At 36.5% G+C, this 16,844-nt stretch overlaps 1 protein-coding gene across 1 annotated transcript in view; it reads right to left on the bottom strand.

The window, feature by feature from the left end:
• ADAM32 (ADAM metallopeptidase domain 32) overlaps positions 1 to 16,844 on the bottom strand; it is a 146,992-nt gene that overhangs the window by 128,241 nt on the left and 1,907 nt on the right. The window contains exons 2-3 of the mRNA XM_060136298.1: positions 12,714 to 12,774; positions 1,028 to 1,107 (exon numbers count right to left, since the gene is read on the bottom strand). Coding sequence (XP_059992281.1) covers positions 1,028 to 1,107; positions 12,714 to 12,741 — 108 coding nt within the window. The 5' untranslated portion in view covers positions 12,742 to 12,774. The remainder of the gene's footprint in view (positions 1 to 1,027; positions 1,108 to 12,713; positions 12,775 to 16,844) is intronic.

Raw genomic sequence — 16,844 nt, forward strand, 5'->3', positions numbered from 1 at the left:
ATATGTCCATACATAAATATTCATAGCAGAATGACTCAAAATAGTCAATATCTGAAAAAAATCTTGAATTTAACTGGTAAATGGATAAACAAAATGTGTTATCTACATGTATTAAGAAAAAAAAATTTATGAAGTATTGATAAATGTTGCAAAATGGATAATCTTAAGTGAAAGAAGCTCAATGCAAAGTCCTACATATCACATATTTCAGTTTTATGAAATGTCTAGAAAATGCAAAATTATAGAAACACAAAACAGATCAGCAGTTGCCGAGGGCTGGGGATGGAAGCAGAGAAAAACTGCACATAGGCAGGAAGGAACTTAAGGCAATCAGAATGTTCTAAAACTGGATTTGTGGTAATGTTTACATAATTCTATTCATGTACTAATGATCATTGAGCTGTACACTTACAATGGGTGAATTCTGTGGTGTATACATTATACTTCATTAAAACTGGTAAAAATAAAGTGTTATCAAAAGATTGGCCACTTATAAGCAAGGCTTGCTTTTTTGTATTTCTTTTTTTATCTCCTAAGGATCTTAGCATGTAGCTTTGCACACAAGTCCAGAGAAATATCTGTTAAATAAATCAATGAATAGGATGAAATATTGCCCTTTCTAACAAAAATAACAGAAGAAAGGGTTTATACTCTCTGAGAACTGGTAGGTACAAGGGTAGAGATTGAGGAACCAGGTTTTAGTTAAAACAGATTCTCCTTAACCATTTTGGAGAAAATTATTCTCTTCATTTGAATCATCTAGATACCATTCAGATAATACCCTAATTCTTTTACATTATATTCTCTCTTTGAACTTTAAAAAATTGTTTTACCATGAGGAAATGACAAATGTTAGAAAATTAGAACATTCTGATTTATATGTTTGCTTTTACCATCAAAACTTTACATTCCTTATCAATAGTAATATTGGTTAGTTATAGTCATACTATAATGGAATTGATGTATTTCACTGCTATGTAATAAAAATAAGAAATTTCATATAACAACATTATGGAAAATCTCTTACATTTTCTACTTTTGAATTATCACTTGTATTTGCTTGGATTTTCTCTGGAAATATAATTTGTAGAAATGAATTTTGAAAACCTGAAGAAATAAAAAAAACAGTTAATAACTGTGTTTTAAACTTGACTAAATATTTGTTCAGGTTCTTTTATAAGACTTGCTTATGCAAACATGAGTCATCACTGTGTACTCCTATAGAAATCTTGAAAACACTTTGTTTAAAAACAGACAAGATAGCTATGAAAGACTAAAAGGGGGCACGGAGAGGTATTCAACTTACACAAAATTTGCTGGTCCTGAAGAAAAGCGAACAAATGAATTAAAAAATATCAAATATATACTTCAAGAAGACTTTCCTGAAATAAAAGATTTGAAACAATAGACTAGAAAGTACACTGCATTTCAGGAATAACTGATAACAATTAATTAAAACTGAGACATATTCTACTAAACTTATTGGATGTCGAAGATAAAGAAAGAATCCTATGGGCATATGAGCAAAAAGGAAAAGTGAAAATCATATTGGGCATAAGAAGAGAAAAGCAGGTTGGCTTGAGATTCTTTAAAAACATTATTCAATGTTAAAAAACTGAAGAACTATGTCTTTAAAAAAATATTCAGGAAAAGAAAGTGTGGACCCAAGAATTTTATACCCAGCAAAACTGTCATTCAAATATACAGGCAAGGGACAGCTATTTACAAGCAAAAAATCAAGGAAAATAGTTCACAAGTTCCTGTCACAAAAGGCAGACAAACTTCTCCCAATAAAGGCATCAATAGAGTTGAGGTAAAAGGCCTAGCTGTGAGCATTAAAATAAACTTAAATATAGAATATAGGCCAAAACAATGGTGGGAATCATCACTATTTAATAGGATGCAAGTGTTATAAACTATGATGATAAAGACATAACAACATATTCAATAATGTCAGGAAGGGTAGCAGAAGAAGAGAATTACCATATGTGAATACTGTTTTCCTTGAATTTATTGCAATGTGGTTCCAAAAAATGTTAAAAAGCTGAAAATTAAGTGGTAAAAGTAGAAACATATTGTTTAATGGTGTAAAAGAACTAAGATTTTTTAAAGCTATAGTCATATAATAAAGAGGAGAGCATGAGGTGGAAAGAAGTAGTAAGAAATAAATTTCCTTACACTCACAGTGAGGAATCACTAGTTACTACCAAAATTAAAAATTAAATCTATTATATAAAACAGATTATAAATATTCCAAATTAAGAAAAAAAAAGAGCATACAAACACAAGGCATCCAGAAAATAAATGAAAAAGTCACAGATTTTTATGGTGAAAAACATTTATCAAAAAAAAAGCATGAAATCAGAAAAGTATGATATAAATATGCACTAAGATTAAATATCTCAGTCATATCAGTAAATGTGAGTAGGATGAACTGACCAACCTAAAGAAAAACTCATACTGGAGACAGACTCTTATCAACCCAGAGGTGGGACCAGAGTAATCTATGAACAAACTTTACCTCATTAGTTTTCACCCATATATTTACCTTTCCAGTTTGCTGCCCTTGGAAGCCTAAAACTGCCTTCCTGTGTCTGTCACTTCTCTACAAATTTAATGTTTTTTGTTGAAGATAAGCTGGAACTCAAAGTTGCCATTTTGAGTTACTTTTGGTTTAAGTTTCTCCCATGATGCCTGCTGTATGCATTAATAAGCTATTTTTCTGTTATCAAAAAAAAGAAAAATTCTCAGATTGGATCCACAAAATCAAAACCCAATTACTCAGACCTTTGGTGGAATATTAAACACTGGCTTTAAACTAATAATGATTTTTTTTTTTTTTTTGGCTGCATCGGGTTGCAGCATGCAGGATCTTTCATTGTGATGCTCGGGCTCTTAGTTGCAGTGTGCAGGCTTCTCTCTAGTTGTGGCATATGGATTTTCTATCTCTAGTTGTGACACTTGGGCTCCAGAGTGCATGGGCTCTGTAGTTTACAGCACGTGGGCTCTCTAGTTGAGGCATGAGGGCTCAGTAGTTGTGGCTCATGGGCCTAGTTGCCCCACGACATGTGGGATCTTAGTTCCCCAACCAGGGATCGAACCCACGTCAGCCGCATTGGAAGGTGGATTCTTTACCGTTGGACCACTGAAGAAGTCTCCTAATGATGATTTCTGAGTACCTAAAGTAAGACTGTGGTCCACTTCAGGAAAAGATATATGATTAGCAGAAGAAGTCAGGTGATGAATGGAAGTTATTAGGTTCACATCTATGAACACACTCATGGGTCTACAAGTTCATCCTATCATAATCTGCCCAATTATGGAAAAGTGTGTCAAAACAGGTATAATCAGTAACTTGTGGAATGCCCATCTTGTCTCCCTGACCCATAGAATGAGGATTGTTATGGTAGGGAGGGCCAAATGGAAACCTCTGAATATCACCTGCACCATCACCAAAACATTAAACCAAAAACCTTTCTATACCAAGAAAGTATATACAAGGGCAATGATTTCTGTTATTTTACTTGTTTGATCTGTGCACATGATAGATAAGCAATAGAGAATGACAATGAGTTGTCTTAAGTGTAATCAGGTAATGATTGCAATAATTAATATTGTTCCAAATATGGTCTCTTTACTGAACCAAATCAACACAGGCATTGGCACCTGTATGTAGCCATTAATAGAAAAAGGTGCTGTTTTCTCTATCCCAATAAGCAGGAGATGCCAGGAGCAAGTTTCCATTTTTGCTTAGTAGTGATGCCAGTATACCTTCACCAATCATATTGCCTCAGATGCCTCAGATCTTTATCATCTGGTTCTTCTTCTACCTGGACCCTAAAAATCTCACTGTCTGTGGTAGATAGAATAATGCCCCCAAAGATGTCCATATCCTAATCCCCAGAACCTGTTAGGTTACACGGCAAAACAGAATTAAGGTTGCTAATCAACTGACCTTAAAATATGAAAATTATCCTGGGTTATCTGTGGTCTTAATTTAATCACAAGGGTTCTTAACAGTAGAAGAAAGAGCCAGAAAAGAAAACCAAAGAGATGGCCATGTGTAAAGACCTCAGCCCAATACCACTGACTTTGAAGATGGAGGAAGGGGGCCATGAGCCAAAAAATGCAAACAGCCATTAGAATCTGGAAAAGACAAGGAAACAGATTGTCTCCTGCAGCTTCCAGAAGGAACAGGCACTGCTAACACCTTGATTTTACCCAATGAGACCCATTTTACAGAACTGTAAGATAATAAATTTGTGTTGTTTAAGCTATTAAGTTTGTGATAACTTGTTACAGCAACAATAGGAAACTAACATATCATCTAAGAGAAAGACCTGAAGTAGCAGGTACATTAGATGCCTTGAAGAAGCAGGGTGCCAGAGCCTTAACACACACACACACACACACACACACACACACACACACACACACACACACACACACACACACACACACACACACACACACACCTGTAATGGTCTAGTGGTCTAAACCACACTCGAAAATATCCTCCGTAATAAATAGTAAGAGGCAGAACACTTGGTAGACCATTTTGGATTTTGGAGGCAATATATATCATATATAGCTATGTTGCTTTGACCATTTTTATTGAACAAAACATAGGCTGCCAGATTTGTAAGATGCCAGAGTACAAGACTCCTCAGCTACCTGAGTCTACTGGGCAAGGAGCTCTACTAATTTTCCTTTATGACTTAGGGTCTGTGGCAGAGCCTGTGTTAAGCCCCTCTAGGAGAATCACAGCAGAGGCTCCTGAGGTTTGTAGGCAAAGACACGCCCTCATTGGTATATGCTGTGGATTGAGTGATGGTGCCCCAAAAGATATGTCCATTCAGAACCTGTGGCTATAACCTCATAACCTTGCAAAGAAAAAAGGGTCTTTGCAAGGTGTAATTAAGTTAAGGATCTCAAGATGAGACCATTCCGGATTAGACTGGACCCTAAATCCAATGACTAATATCCTATAAGTAAGAGAAGGGGAAAAGACACACAGAGGAGACATCAACATAAAGACAGAGGCAGAGACTGGAGTAACATGTCTCCAAGCCAAGGAATGCATTGGAGAGAAGCTAGGAACAGAAGCTAGGAGAGAAGCATGGAACAGATTCTCCCTCAGAGCCTCCAAAAGTAATCAACACTGTCAATACCTTGATTTTGGACTTCTGGCCCCCAGAAACAGAAGGGGAAAAAATTCTGTTGTTTTAAGCCACCCAGTTTGTGGTACTTTGTTATGGCAGCCACAGGAATCTAATATAGTATGTAAGTATATTTCTTTTATGAAAGCTTTTAGCTCACTACTGGGCTCTGATAGAGGCTAAAATTCAGACCATGTGATCTTCAGACTATATGATCTTGCAACCTGAACCACGCTTCACAGACTGACATCATCAGGCATTCACAGGAGTACTAATCAAATGGAAGTGTTATATATATATATGGTTGGGTCTGAACAGGTCCTAAAAGCTTTAAGTTGCATAACCAGGTGATTAATACTCCAGTAGGCCTACTCCTATCATGTTTCCATCATTTCCTAAAACCTACTTTTATGGTATCCTATGACCAGCTAACTGAAGGAGGGAAAGTAGATGTATGATATGCCAATAGTACACAGAAGTAAGTCCACGGGTATAATCTTAAAAACTCATAGATAGTTGGCCCTAAAAGAGAATAGAGCAAAGTAAATTCTCCCGGTAACTAGAATTTCACATGGTACACTTACATGTCTAGTTTTCCTGTATACGAACTGATTACATTAAATGAGGCAGAAGCAAGTTATTATGTTGTTTCTTGAAAGTTTAAGAATGTTACCAACCTTAAGAAGGGTGAATATGGATGTTAAGTATCCCACCTAGAGGTGAACTGTGGGATACTGTAGAGAGGTTCAATCATTCAAACTATTTCTACCTTGTCTCCCTGTGCTATTAGACGTTGGAAACCTAACAACTCTATACCAGACTCCACTGCAGTTAAGGTGCTGGCATGTTACTAGTTCCTTCTATTCATACACCCAAAAAAGACTTAGTTGCAGAAGTGAGCATTGTCAGATGGCAGCCACGTGTGAATATCTGGTCCTTCTGACATTTGTAGTAATAGAATTATCTGGTCCTTTTGGACTACTGGGACAGACATTCTGCTGCCTAGCCCAAACACCACAGTGGTATTTTCAATAGAATACTCTTCCGGTATAGTTCCCACGGTATCACTAGATATTCTTCCCTGCGTTGTGACCCTAGTCACATTGTAGCATCTATGTAGCATCTAAACCTGCCTCTTTGGTACTGTCTAAGGTTTTGTGATCCTAACATTCTTTTGTATGTGATATTATATACCTGGAAAACCCAAAAGAATCATCATAAATATTATTTTAAAAAGAGGATTTAGTAATGTGACTAGAAACAAAATTAATATATAAACCAATCATTTCCCTATACACAAATAAAATAGTTAGGAAGTAACCATTTACAATAACAACAAAATGTGTAATACCCATGTAAATAAATTCCTAAAGGAATATATATAATTTAAATTTTAAAAAAAACTTTAAATTCTAAAATGGTTCATAAAAAAAGTCAAATAAATTGAAAGCTATATCCAGTTCTTGGAATATAAAGATAGCAATTTTCTTTAAATTAATTTATAAATTTTATGAAATCCAAGGGAAAAGTCCACAGGAGTTTTTTGAAACAACATAAGATGATTCTAAAGCTCACATGCACAAAAAAAAAAAATACAAATTGACCAAAAGTTTCTGACAAAGAAAATTAGAGGGACGTAAGCTAGAAATAGAAGGAAATTGCCTTAACTAGAAAAAGTATCAGAAAGCAAACATTAAAAATTGTAAATTATGAAATACTACAGAGAAATTCAAATAAAACGAGGTAACAAAGTCTATTATCACTGCCATTTTCAAAAATGTTCTGAATGCCCTCGTTAATATGATAAAATGATAACAAGAAAGAAGGGCATAAATGTTAGAAAGGAAAAAACAGTATGTCATTATTTGCAAACGATATAACTATCTACTTAAAAGTACTTAGAGAATCAATAGAAAAACTCTAAACTACTATAATTAAATCAACTGAAATAGGCATCATCAAAAAAAATTAATGAAATAGGATATATGAGGAGGTAGGCTTTCAAATCACTGGGGGAAATATAGCCAATGGATAGCGGCAGGAAGACTGAATATCCATTTGAAAAGTAATTAAGTTGGGTTCATACATATGTATATATATAAAGAATAAATAAAATTTATTTATATGTTTCTATATATAATATGTACATAAATACATATATATTCAAAATCGATTAAGATTCAAAGCCCAGAAGTCTTAAAGGAAAAGATAAATATATTTGCATACATAGAAATCTTTTTAAAATCTTTAAAGATGCAGGAAAGATTGTAAGAAAATACAAAGTATAAAAGCCAAAGGATTAACATCCATAATATGATTTATGATTAAAGGTGGCTAACTCACTACATGTTTACCTCTTCTCTCAGTGAAAACCCTCTAAAAGTAGACAAAGGAAAGGTGCTACCATCAGCTAAGAGGTCTCAAACAATTTTCTGGAAGATAAGCTAACGATGGAAGTGTGATCATTGTTGAGAGATTCTAGAAAAACTCTAAAACAGAAATCAGATGTGATAGATACAATAGAAAGTATTCTTTCCCATTGGTATACTCCTTAGGAACTAACTCCAGACTTAGCCATGTAACTTACTTTGGTCAATTAGACAATAGCAAATGTAACAGAAGCAAACCTGAAAAGTGCCTGTGCACTGTGGCTTGCCCTCTCACTGCCTTGGAATCCTGAAACCACATGTAAACAAGCCTGAGCTGTCCTGCAGGAGGGTGAGAGACTATGTGAAAGGGAGCCAAGGCACCCTAGCTGAACACAGTCCAACAGACAGGCCAGTGCGTGAGACCATCTGGATCATCCAGCTGCCAACCAACTCAGGAGCGGATGACAGATCCAGGAAAGAGCACCGATGCGCCACAGACTACCTAAGCCAGTCCAAACCAGAGCAACAGCCCCAACAGCCCATAGAATCATGTGCTAGAACAGAGGCTGATGAAGGTGAAGTTCAGTCTTAAATAGGGCTCACTGAGAAGATGGCATCTGGGCACAGAACTGAAGAAGGTGAGGAGGGGAACAAATGAATATCTCTGGCAGATCATCCCAGGAAGAAAAAGGATCAAGCGCAAAGGTCTTTGGGAGGAACTGGCTGGCATGTCTGAAAAGCAGCAAGGGAGCTACTGTGGTTGGAGTAGCATGAGCAGTGAGGAAGAGGGTAAGGGGTGAGGCCAGAGAGGAGACAAGCTGCTGAGATCCTGTAGGGCATTACAGGTCAGAGTTAGCACTTTAATTTTTATTCTTGGTGAGATAAGAAACCACTGAAAGATTCTGAGCAGAGGGCGGACATGAGCTGACTTAGATTTTAACAAGAAAACTTTATGTTGAGAATAGGCTGAAGGATGGTGTGTTAGTTATCTATTGCTGCATAACAAATTATCCCAAAATTTAGCAGCTTAAAATAGGGAACATTTATTAATCACTAGTGTCCTTAGGTCAGGTATCTGGGCACAGCTTAACCGAATGCCTCTGGCTCAGACTCTCACAAAGCTACAGTCAAAGTGTAGGCCAGGGCTGCGACCATTTCAAGGCTTGACTAGCATAGGATCCACTTCAAGGCTCATGCACTTAGCTGTTGGCAGGCATTGGGTCTTTCCAGGCTGTTAATGAGAAAGCTCAGTTCCATGCCACACAGGCCTCTCCATAAGGCTACTCACAATATGACAACTTGCTTCCCTCAGAACAAGGGCTCAGAAAAAGAGAGACTGAAAGCGGGCACCCAGGACAAAAGACACAGTTTTTCTGTATCCTAATCTCACAAGAGACATCCCATGATCCTGACCACATTTTATTCACTAAAAACAAACCATAAAACACAGCTCACTCCGCCTGCCGATGCAGGGGACACAGGTTCGTGCCCTGGTCCGGGAAGATCCCACATGCTGCGGAGCGGCTAGGGCCGTGAGCCATGGCCACTGAGCCTGCGTGTCCGGAGCCTGTGCTCTGCAACGGGAGAGGCCACAACAGTGAGAGGCCCGCGTGCCCCCCCCAAAAAAACAAAAAACAAAAAACACACAGCTCACATTTAAGAGGAGGGGATTACACAAGGGCGTGATTACCAGGATGTGGGAAACATTGGTAGCCATCTCACAGGCTGCCTAAGAGAGTGCAAGAGAAGAAATATAAATTTGGAGTTATCAGTATCGACATGGTACTAAAAGCCATAGACTAAATAAAATCAGTAGGGAAGGAGCCAATTCAATGAGCAGATCTTTTTTATGCTGATTCAAACAATGCGTGGACATTATTTTCTAGGTGATTACAAACTGTAAGGAAACTTATTACACTCATGAAACAATTGAAAATTTGAACACAGACTGAATATTGGGTGATAGAAGAAATCGTTAATTTCTAAGCCATGATCATGATACTGTGGTTATATTTTCTGGCCATTTAGCAATATATATTGAAATGCTTAGACACGAAATGATATAATGTCTATAATTTGCTCCAAATAATATGAGAATAGAGGAAGTGGTAGGGAACGTAGAAAAGAAACAGAATTAACCACGAGTTTATAACTGTTGAACCTGAGTTCTTTATTCTTCTATTTTTGCATTTATTTGAAATCCTCATAATTAAAAAAAAAAGTTAATAACATGGAGGCCAAATAGCAATGGAGTAACATTCTCAAAGTGCTATTGGAAAAACAACTGTCAGTCTGAAATTGGGTATCAAACTAAATTGTCATTCAACAGTGAGGGAGACATAAAGACATTTTCAAGTAAACAGACGATTTACCACTCAAACTCTTGACGAAAAAGATACTAAGAAGGAAAGAGTAGGGTGCTAGAAAGAAGGTAAGCAAATCAAGCTATAAACTTGTGGATAAATCTAAGTAACAACAAAGATGATGACTCATTTGGGAAACAATACATAAAAGTGGCAGTAAATACTAAATAACAAGAACATGTAAGATGATAAAGGCAGTGTCTGACAACTTTCTAAGGTCACTGTCGTTTTTAGAAGAAGACATATTGCTTAATTGTAGACTCTGTAAGTCAATTATACATGTTACATTAAAATCAGGAAAACACGTAAGACAGGAAATAAGATTTTTAATGATATCAAATAAAAAGCATAGTAAATCGAAAGCATAAAATATCATAAAAGACTTAAATACAAATATGCTCTCCTTAAAAGTAGCATGGCTTTTCCAGTTTACTTCCTGGAAGTAAAGGGCTCAAGAGTTGTGTTAATTCTCAAATAGTCAAAAGCTTGTATAATCTAGTTTGAAGTTCCTTTGGCAGTACACTACCATCAAAAACGTAGAAGTTTCTCATCTAGTTGTCTTCAGTAACTTTGTCATGCAATTAAAACACATATAAAACTTTTTAAAGTCATAATTTTCAAATCTGCTTTATTTCTTTGCCCTTTATTTTCTGGATACTAGGCCCTTTTCAGACAAATCATTTACAAATATTTTCTCTCATCCTGTAATTTCTTTGCCTAACTCCTATTTCTCCTTCCCTCCTCTCTCACCTCTCTCTCTCTCTCAACTAAGTGATGGCAACCATAAGTCAGTCTAGAAAAATATAATGTAAGGCCACACCCTTGATTGCAGTGCTAACCTGAGTAATTTTCTCTAACTGAGAGTTTTTACTGACGTTTCATTGCTCAAACCTTTTAAAATTCCATTTCTTACTATTTGAAATCTGGAACTGGTCACCCTTTAAAGTCCTGAAAGGCCCCAAATTTCTGGATTTATTCCCTATTAATTCGATTTGCAAACTGGTCAGCTGTTTCCTGAGATTATCTCTTTCTCTTAACACTTTGACAAAATTGAGTAATGAAACCAACTTCCACGGCTAACAATCTGTTATCTAACTTCTACAGAATGTAGTCTGTCCTACACTTTTTACCAAATGTTCTGTCACTTCTTGTCATTGATTTCCATTTTTTCCAGGTGGTTTCCATTTCTTGTCACCTGCTACCCATCAATACCCAGCAGCAAAGTCAAAGGCATATGTTTTAAGTTTATCATGGCAGCACACCACTTCAAAGCTCCAATTTCTATATTAGTCAACTTAGGCTGACCAGGCTATGGAATGGCAATAAATAAACCTTGAAATCTTGGTGGCTTAACACAATAAAAGTTTATTTGTTTTTCATGCAAAATATGATGGGAGTCACCAGGAGCTCTCATTCACATAGTAACTCAGAGATCCAAGCTCCCTCCAAGTGGTAACACCATAAACTCAGCTCATAGCTTCTAAGGTAAATCTGGCATCAGAAAAGAAATATAGAAGAGAAATAGCAGCTCTCAATTGCCTTGATCTAAAGTGATGCAAATCACTTCTTCTCAACCCCATGAGCAATAGTATTTAAACTGCCCCACACTAAATGGAAAAAGGCTCAGAAATGTAGGCAAGAAGATGGATACTTAGTGAGCACTGGGGACTTTGCCACATACAAGGATGGAAAAAATATGTTCACAGCAAATATTAGCCAAAGGAAAGCTGACATACCTATGTTAACATTAGCATGAATAGACTCAAAGGAGGAAAAAAGCATTATTAGGAATAAACGGGGGCAGGATATAGTTAATAAAAAGAAACCAGAATGAATGTAAATAAATAAAGTTGGAACCCTACCTCACACTATGTACGAAAATTAACTCAAAATGGATCAATGACATAAACATAAGAGCTAAAACAATAAAATTCTTAGAAGAAAAGATAGGAGTAAATATACATGACCTTAGATTTGCCAATGGATTCTTAGATATGACACTAAAACCATGAGCAACAAAATTAGATTCCATCATAATTTAAAACTTTTGTGAGTCAAAGGACACTCCCAAGAAAGTGAAGACAACCTACAGCATGAAAAAAAAATATTTGCAAATCATTTGTCTGAAAGTCTAGTATCCAGAATATAAAAGGAACTCTTGTAACTCAACAAAATGAACAACCTAATCTTTAAAATGGGCAAAGGACTTGAACACTCATTTCTCCAAAAAAGATATACAAATGGCCAATAAGCATATGAAAAGATGCTCAACATCACTAACCATCAGGGGAATACAAATCAAAGCCACAATGAGATACCCTGTCATAACCATTAGGAAGACTATAATCATTAAAATATAAAAGTAAAATAACATGTATTAGGAAGAACGTGGAGAAACTGTAACCCTTGTGCACTGCTGGTAGAAATGTAAAACTGCACAGCCAGTATGGAAAACAATGTAACAGTTCCTTAAAAAATTAAAAATAGAATCACCGTATGATCCAGCAACTCCACTTCTGTACATATACCCAAAAGAATTAAAAGCAGGGACTCAAACAAGTACAGGTACATACATGTTCATGGCAGCATCATTCATAATATCCAAAAGGTAGAAGCAACCTAAGTATCCATCAACAGATGAATGGATAAACAAAATGAAATATGTATTTTTCCATATGTATTTCACACAATGGAATGCTATTCATGTGTCAGAATAAAAGGAGAAAATTCTGACACATGCTACAACATGGATAAACACTGAGGGCATTATGCTAAGTGAAAGAAGTCAGTCACAAAGAAAAATACTGCATAACTCCACTTACATGAGGAAACTAGAGCAGTCAAATCCATGGAGACAGAAAGTAGAATGGTGGTTGCCAAGAGCTGGGGGAAGGGAAGAATGAGGAATTAGTGTTAAATGGGTACTGAGTTTCAGTCTGGGAAGAATAAAAAAAAATATTCTGGAGATGGATGATGGTGATGGCAAAACAAAGTGAATGTATTTAATGCCACTGAACTGTACACTTAAAAATGGTTAGAATGAGTACAAAATAGAAATCATAGAGCTGAATACAATAACTGAACTGAAACTTTCAATAGAGGGTTTCAACATCAGACTAGATCAAGTGAAAGAAAGGATCAGCAAACTTGAAGACAGAGCAATAGAATTCATCCAATCAGAGGAGCAAAAAATTAAAATTAAAAAAAAGAATGAAAAAGAGTGAAGACAGATTAAAGGATTTATGGGACACCATCAAGCAGACCAGTATCCACATTATAGAAGTCCCAGAAGGAGAAGGAGTGGGGGTAGAGGGCAGAAAGCTTATTTAAAGAAATAATGGCTAAAAACTTCTCTCACCTGGCAAAAAAAAAAAAGAAAAATAGACATCCTAATCTAGGAAGCTCAAAGAAAACCAAAAAAAAAAAAAAAAAGAGAACTACACTGAGACACATTATAATTAAACTGCCAAAAATTAAAGACAAAGAGAAACTCTTAAAAAGCAGCAAGAGATTTGTTTTTCTTAAATTCCATATATATGTGTTAGTATACGGTATTTGTCTTTCTCTTTCTGACTTACTTCACTCTGTATGACAGACTCTAGGTCTATCCACCTCATTACAAATAGCTCAATTTCGTTTCTTTTTATGGCTGAGTAATATTCCATTGTATATATACGCCACATCTTCTTTATCCATTCATCCGATGATGGGCACTTAGATTGTTTCCATCTCCGGGATATTGTAAATAGAGCTGCAATGAACATTTTGGTACATGACTCTTTTTGAATTTTGGTTTTCTCAGGGTATATGCCCAGGAGTGGGATTGCTGGGTCATATGGTAGTTCTATTTGTAGTTTTTTAAGGAACCTCCATACTGTTCTCCATAGTGGCTGAACCAATTCACATTCCCACCAGCAGTGCAAGCGTGTTCCCTTTTCTCCACACCCTCTCCAGCATTTATTGTTTCTAGATTTTTTGATGATGGCCATTCTGACTGGTGTGAGATGATATCTCATTGTAGTTTTGATTAAGAAAAAATGTCACGAAGAACCTAGGGGTAAGACAGGAATAAAGACACAGACCTACTGGAGAACAGACTTGAGGATATGGGGAGGGGGAAGGGTGAGCTGTGACAGGGCGAGAGAGAGGCATGGACATATATACACTAACAAATGTAAGGTAAACAGCTAGTGGGAAGCAGCCGCATGGCACAGGGATATCGGCTCGGTGCTTTGTGACCGCCTGGAGGGGTGGGATAGGGAGGGTGGGAGGGAGGGAGACACAAGAGGGAAGAGATATGGGAACATATGTATATGTATAACTGATTCACTTTGTTATAAAGCAGAAACTAACACACCATTGTAAAGCAATTATACCCCAATAAAGATGTTAAAAAAATAAATAAAATAAAATAGAAATTAAAAAAAAAAAAAAGCAGCAAGAGTGGGGCTTCCCTGGTGGCGCAGCGGTTGAGAGTCTGCCTGCCGATGCAGGGGACGCGGGTTCGTGCCCCGGTCTGGGGGGATCCCACATGCCGCGGAGCGGCTGGGCCCGTGGGCCATGGCCGCTGGGCCTGCGCATCCGGAGCCTGTGGTCCACAATGGGAGAGGCCGCAGCAGTGAGAGGTCTGCATACCGCAAAAAAAAAAAAAAGCAGCAAGAGAAACACATTTGTTTTGTACAAAGGAACTCCCATAAGACTATCAGTGGATTTTTCAGCAGAAACCTTGCAGGCCAGAATGGAGTGGAATAGTATATTCAAAGTACTGAAAGAAAGAAAATTCCACCTAAGGATACCATACCCAGCAAAGATGTCCTTCAGAATCGAAGGAGAGATAAAGAATTTCCTTAAAAAAGTTAGAGTCCATCACCACTAGAATGGCCTCACAAGAAATGTTAAAAAGAGTTCTTCGTACTGAAGCAAAAAGACACCAATTTTAAAAACTAAACATATCCTTACCATATGATCCAGCAATAGCACTCCTTGGTATTTACCCAAAGGAGTTGAAAACTTATGTCCACACAAAAACTTGCACACAGATATTTATGGTAGCTTTGTTCATACCTGTCAAAACTTGAAAGCAACCAAGATGTCTTTTAGTAGGTAAATGGATAAGTAAACTGGTATATACAGACAATGGAATATCACTCACTGCTAAAAAGAAATAAGCTATGCAGCCCTGGAAAGACATGGAAGAACCATAAATGCATATTACTAAGTGAAAGAAGCCAATCTGAAAAAGGCAACATACTGTAAGATTCCAACTATATGACATTCTGGAAAAGGCAAAACTATGGAGACAGCAAAAAGATCAGTGGTTGCCAGGACTTAGGGGAAAGGGAGAGATGAACAGATGAAGCACAGAGGATTTTTAGGGCTGCAAAACTACTCTGGGGGATACATGTCATTATACATTTGTCAAATTCCACAGAATGTAAAACAGCAAGAGTGAGTCCTAAGGTAAACTATAGATTTGGGGTGATAATGATGTACCAGTGTGGGATCATCAATTCTAACAAACATACCACTGTGGAGCAGGATGCCTATAGCAGAGATTGTACATGTGTGGGGACAGGGGTATGTGAGAAATCTCTGTACCTTTCAGTTTTGCTATGAACTTGAAACACTCTAAAAAATAAAGTTTATTCATTTTTAAAATGGTTGAAGATGGTAAATTTTATGTTTTGTATAGTTTACCACAATTTAAAATAATTTTAAAACAAAGGTATAAAGAAGATGTAGCACATATATACAATGGAATATTACTCAGCCATAAAAAGAAACAAAACTGAATTATTTGTAGTGAGGTGGATGGACCTAGCATCTGTCATACAGAGTGAAGTAAGTCAGAAAGAGAAAAACAAATACCATATGCTAACACATATGTATGGAATCTAAATATATATATATATATATATATATATATATATATAGGTTCTGAAGAACCTAGAGGCAGGACAGGAATAAAGACACAGATGTAGAAAATGGACTTGAGGACATGGGGAGGCGGAAGGGTAAGCTGGGACGAAGTGAGAGAGTGGCATGGACATATATACACTACCAAATGTAAACCAGGGAGATCAGCTCGGTGCTTTGTGACCACCTAGAGGGGTGGGATAGAGAGAGTGGGACGGAAACACAAGAGGGAGGAGCTATGGGGATATATGTATATGTATAGCTGATTCATTTTGTTATAAAGCAGAAACTAACACACCTTTGTAAAGCAATTATACTCCAGTAAAGATGTTAAAAAAGAAAAAAACAAAGGTAATGTATTAAAAAAAAACAAATGGGTAAAATATCCATTAAAGTTCAAAATAGACCAATGGATTTTAACATAACATATTAAGAAAAATTCATTGGTATGTTTTAGATTCCACATTGCAACTAAACTTTACCATTTATCAAGTGTGTATTTGGTGCAGCATCCAAAGAGGAATACTGGTAATTACCTGAAAAGGCTCCTAAACTTCTCCCTTTTCCAACTACATAAGCTGGAATTTTTTCATATACTTCAAACAAAACATTTGGCAACAGACCGAATGCAGAAGTAGATATGAGAATCTAGCTGTCATCTATTAAACCAAACCTTAAAGAGATTCACAAAATGTAAAACAATGCCACTCTAAATTCTTTGTTTTGGAAAATATAGTTTTTATTTTTTAAATGTGTTACTTACATTAACATATAATAGGTCTATTACTGTAATTGAGTGGAACCCTATGGGGCTTTCCCAGGACAGACCCCCACACACATCCAATGTCCTCTACCTGCCTCTTGTCTGTAGAAAAACTTTAGTCAAAGAATAAATTCAGAGAAGTGAAAAAAAAATGCAGAACCAAAGGAAAGCAGTCAAACAAGACAAAATAATAATAGTTTAGCCATTAAACAAAGTCAAGGACCTTTAGTTCCTCTTCAAGAGCTATAGATAATATTCTGAGCCATGTCCTTTG

The sequence above is a fragment of the Lagenorhynchus albirostris genome, chromosome 21, assembly GCF_949774975.1.
Source record: "Lagenorhynchus albirostris chromosome 21, mLagAlb1.1, whole genome shotgun sequence".
In the NCBI taxonomy this organism is placed as follows: Eukaryota; Metazoa; Chordata; class Mammalia; order Artiodactyla; family Delphinidae; genus Lagenorhynchus; species Lagenorhynchus albirostris.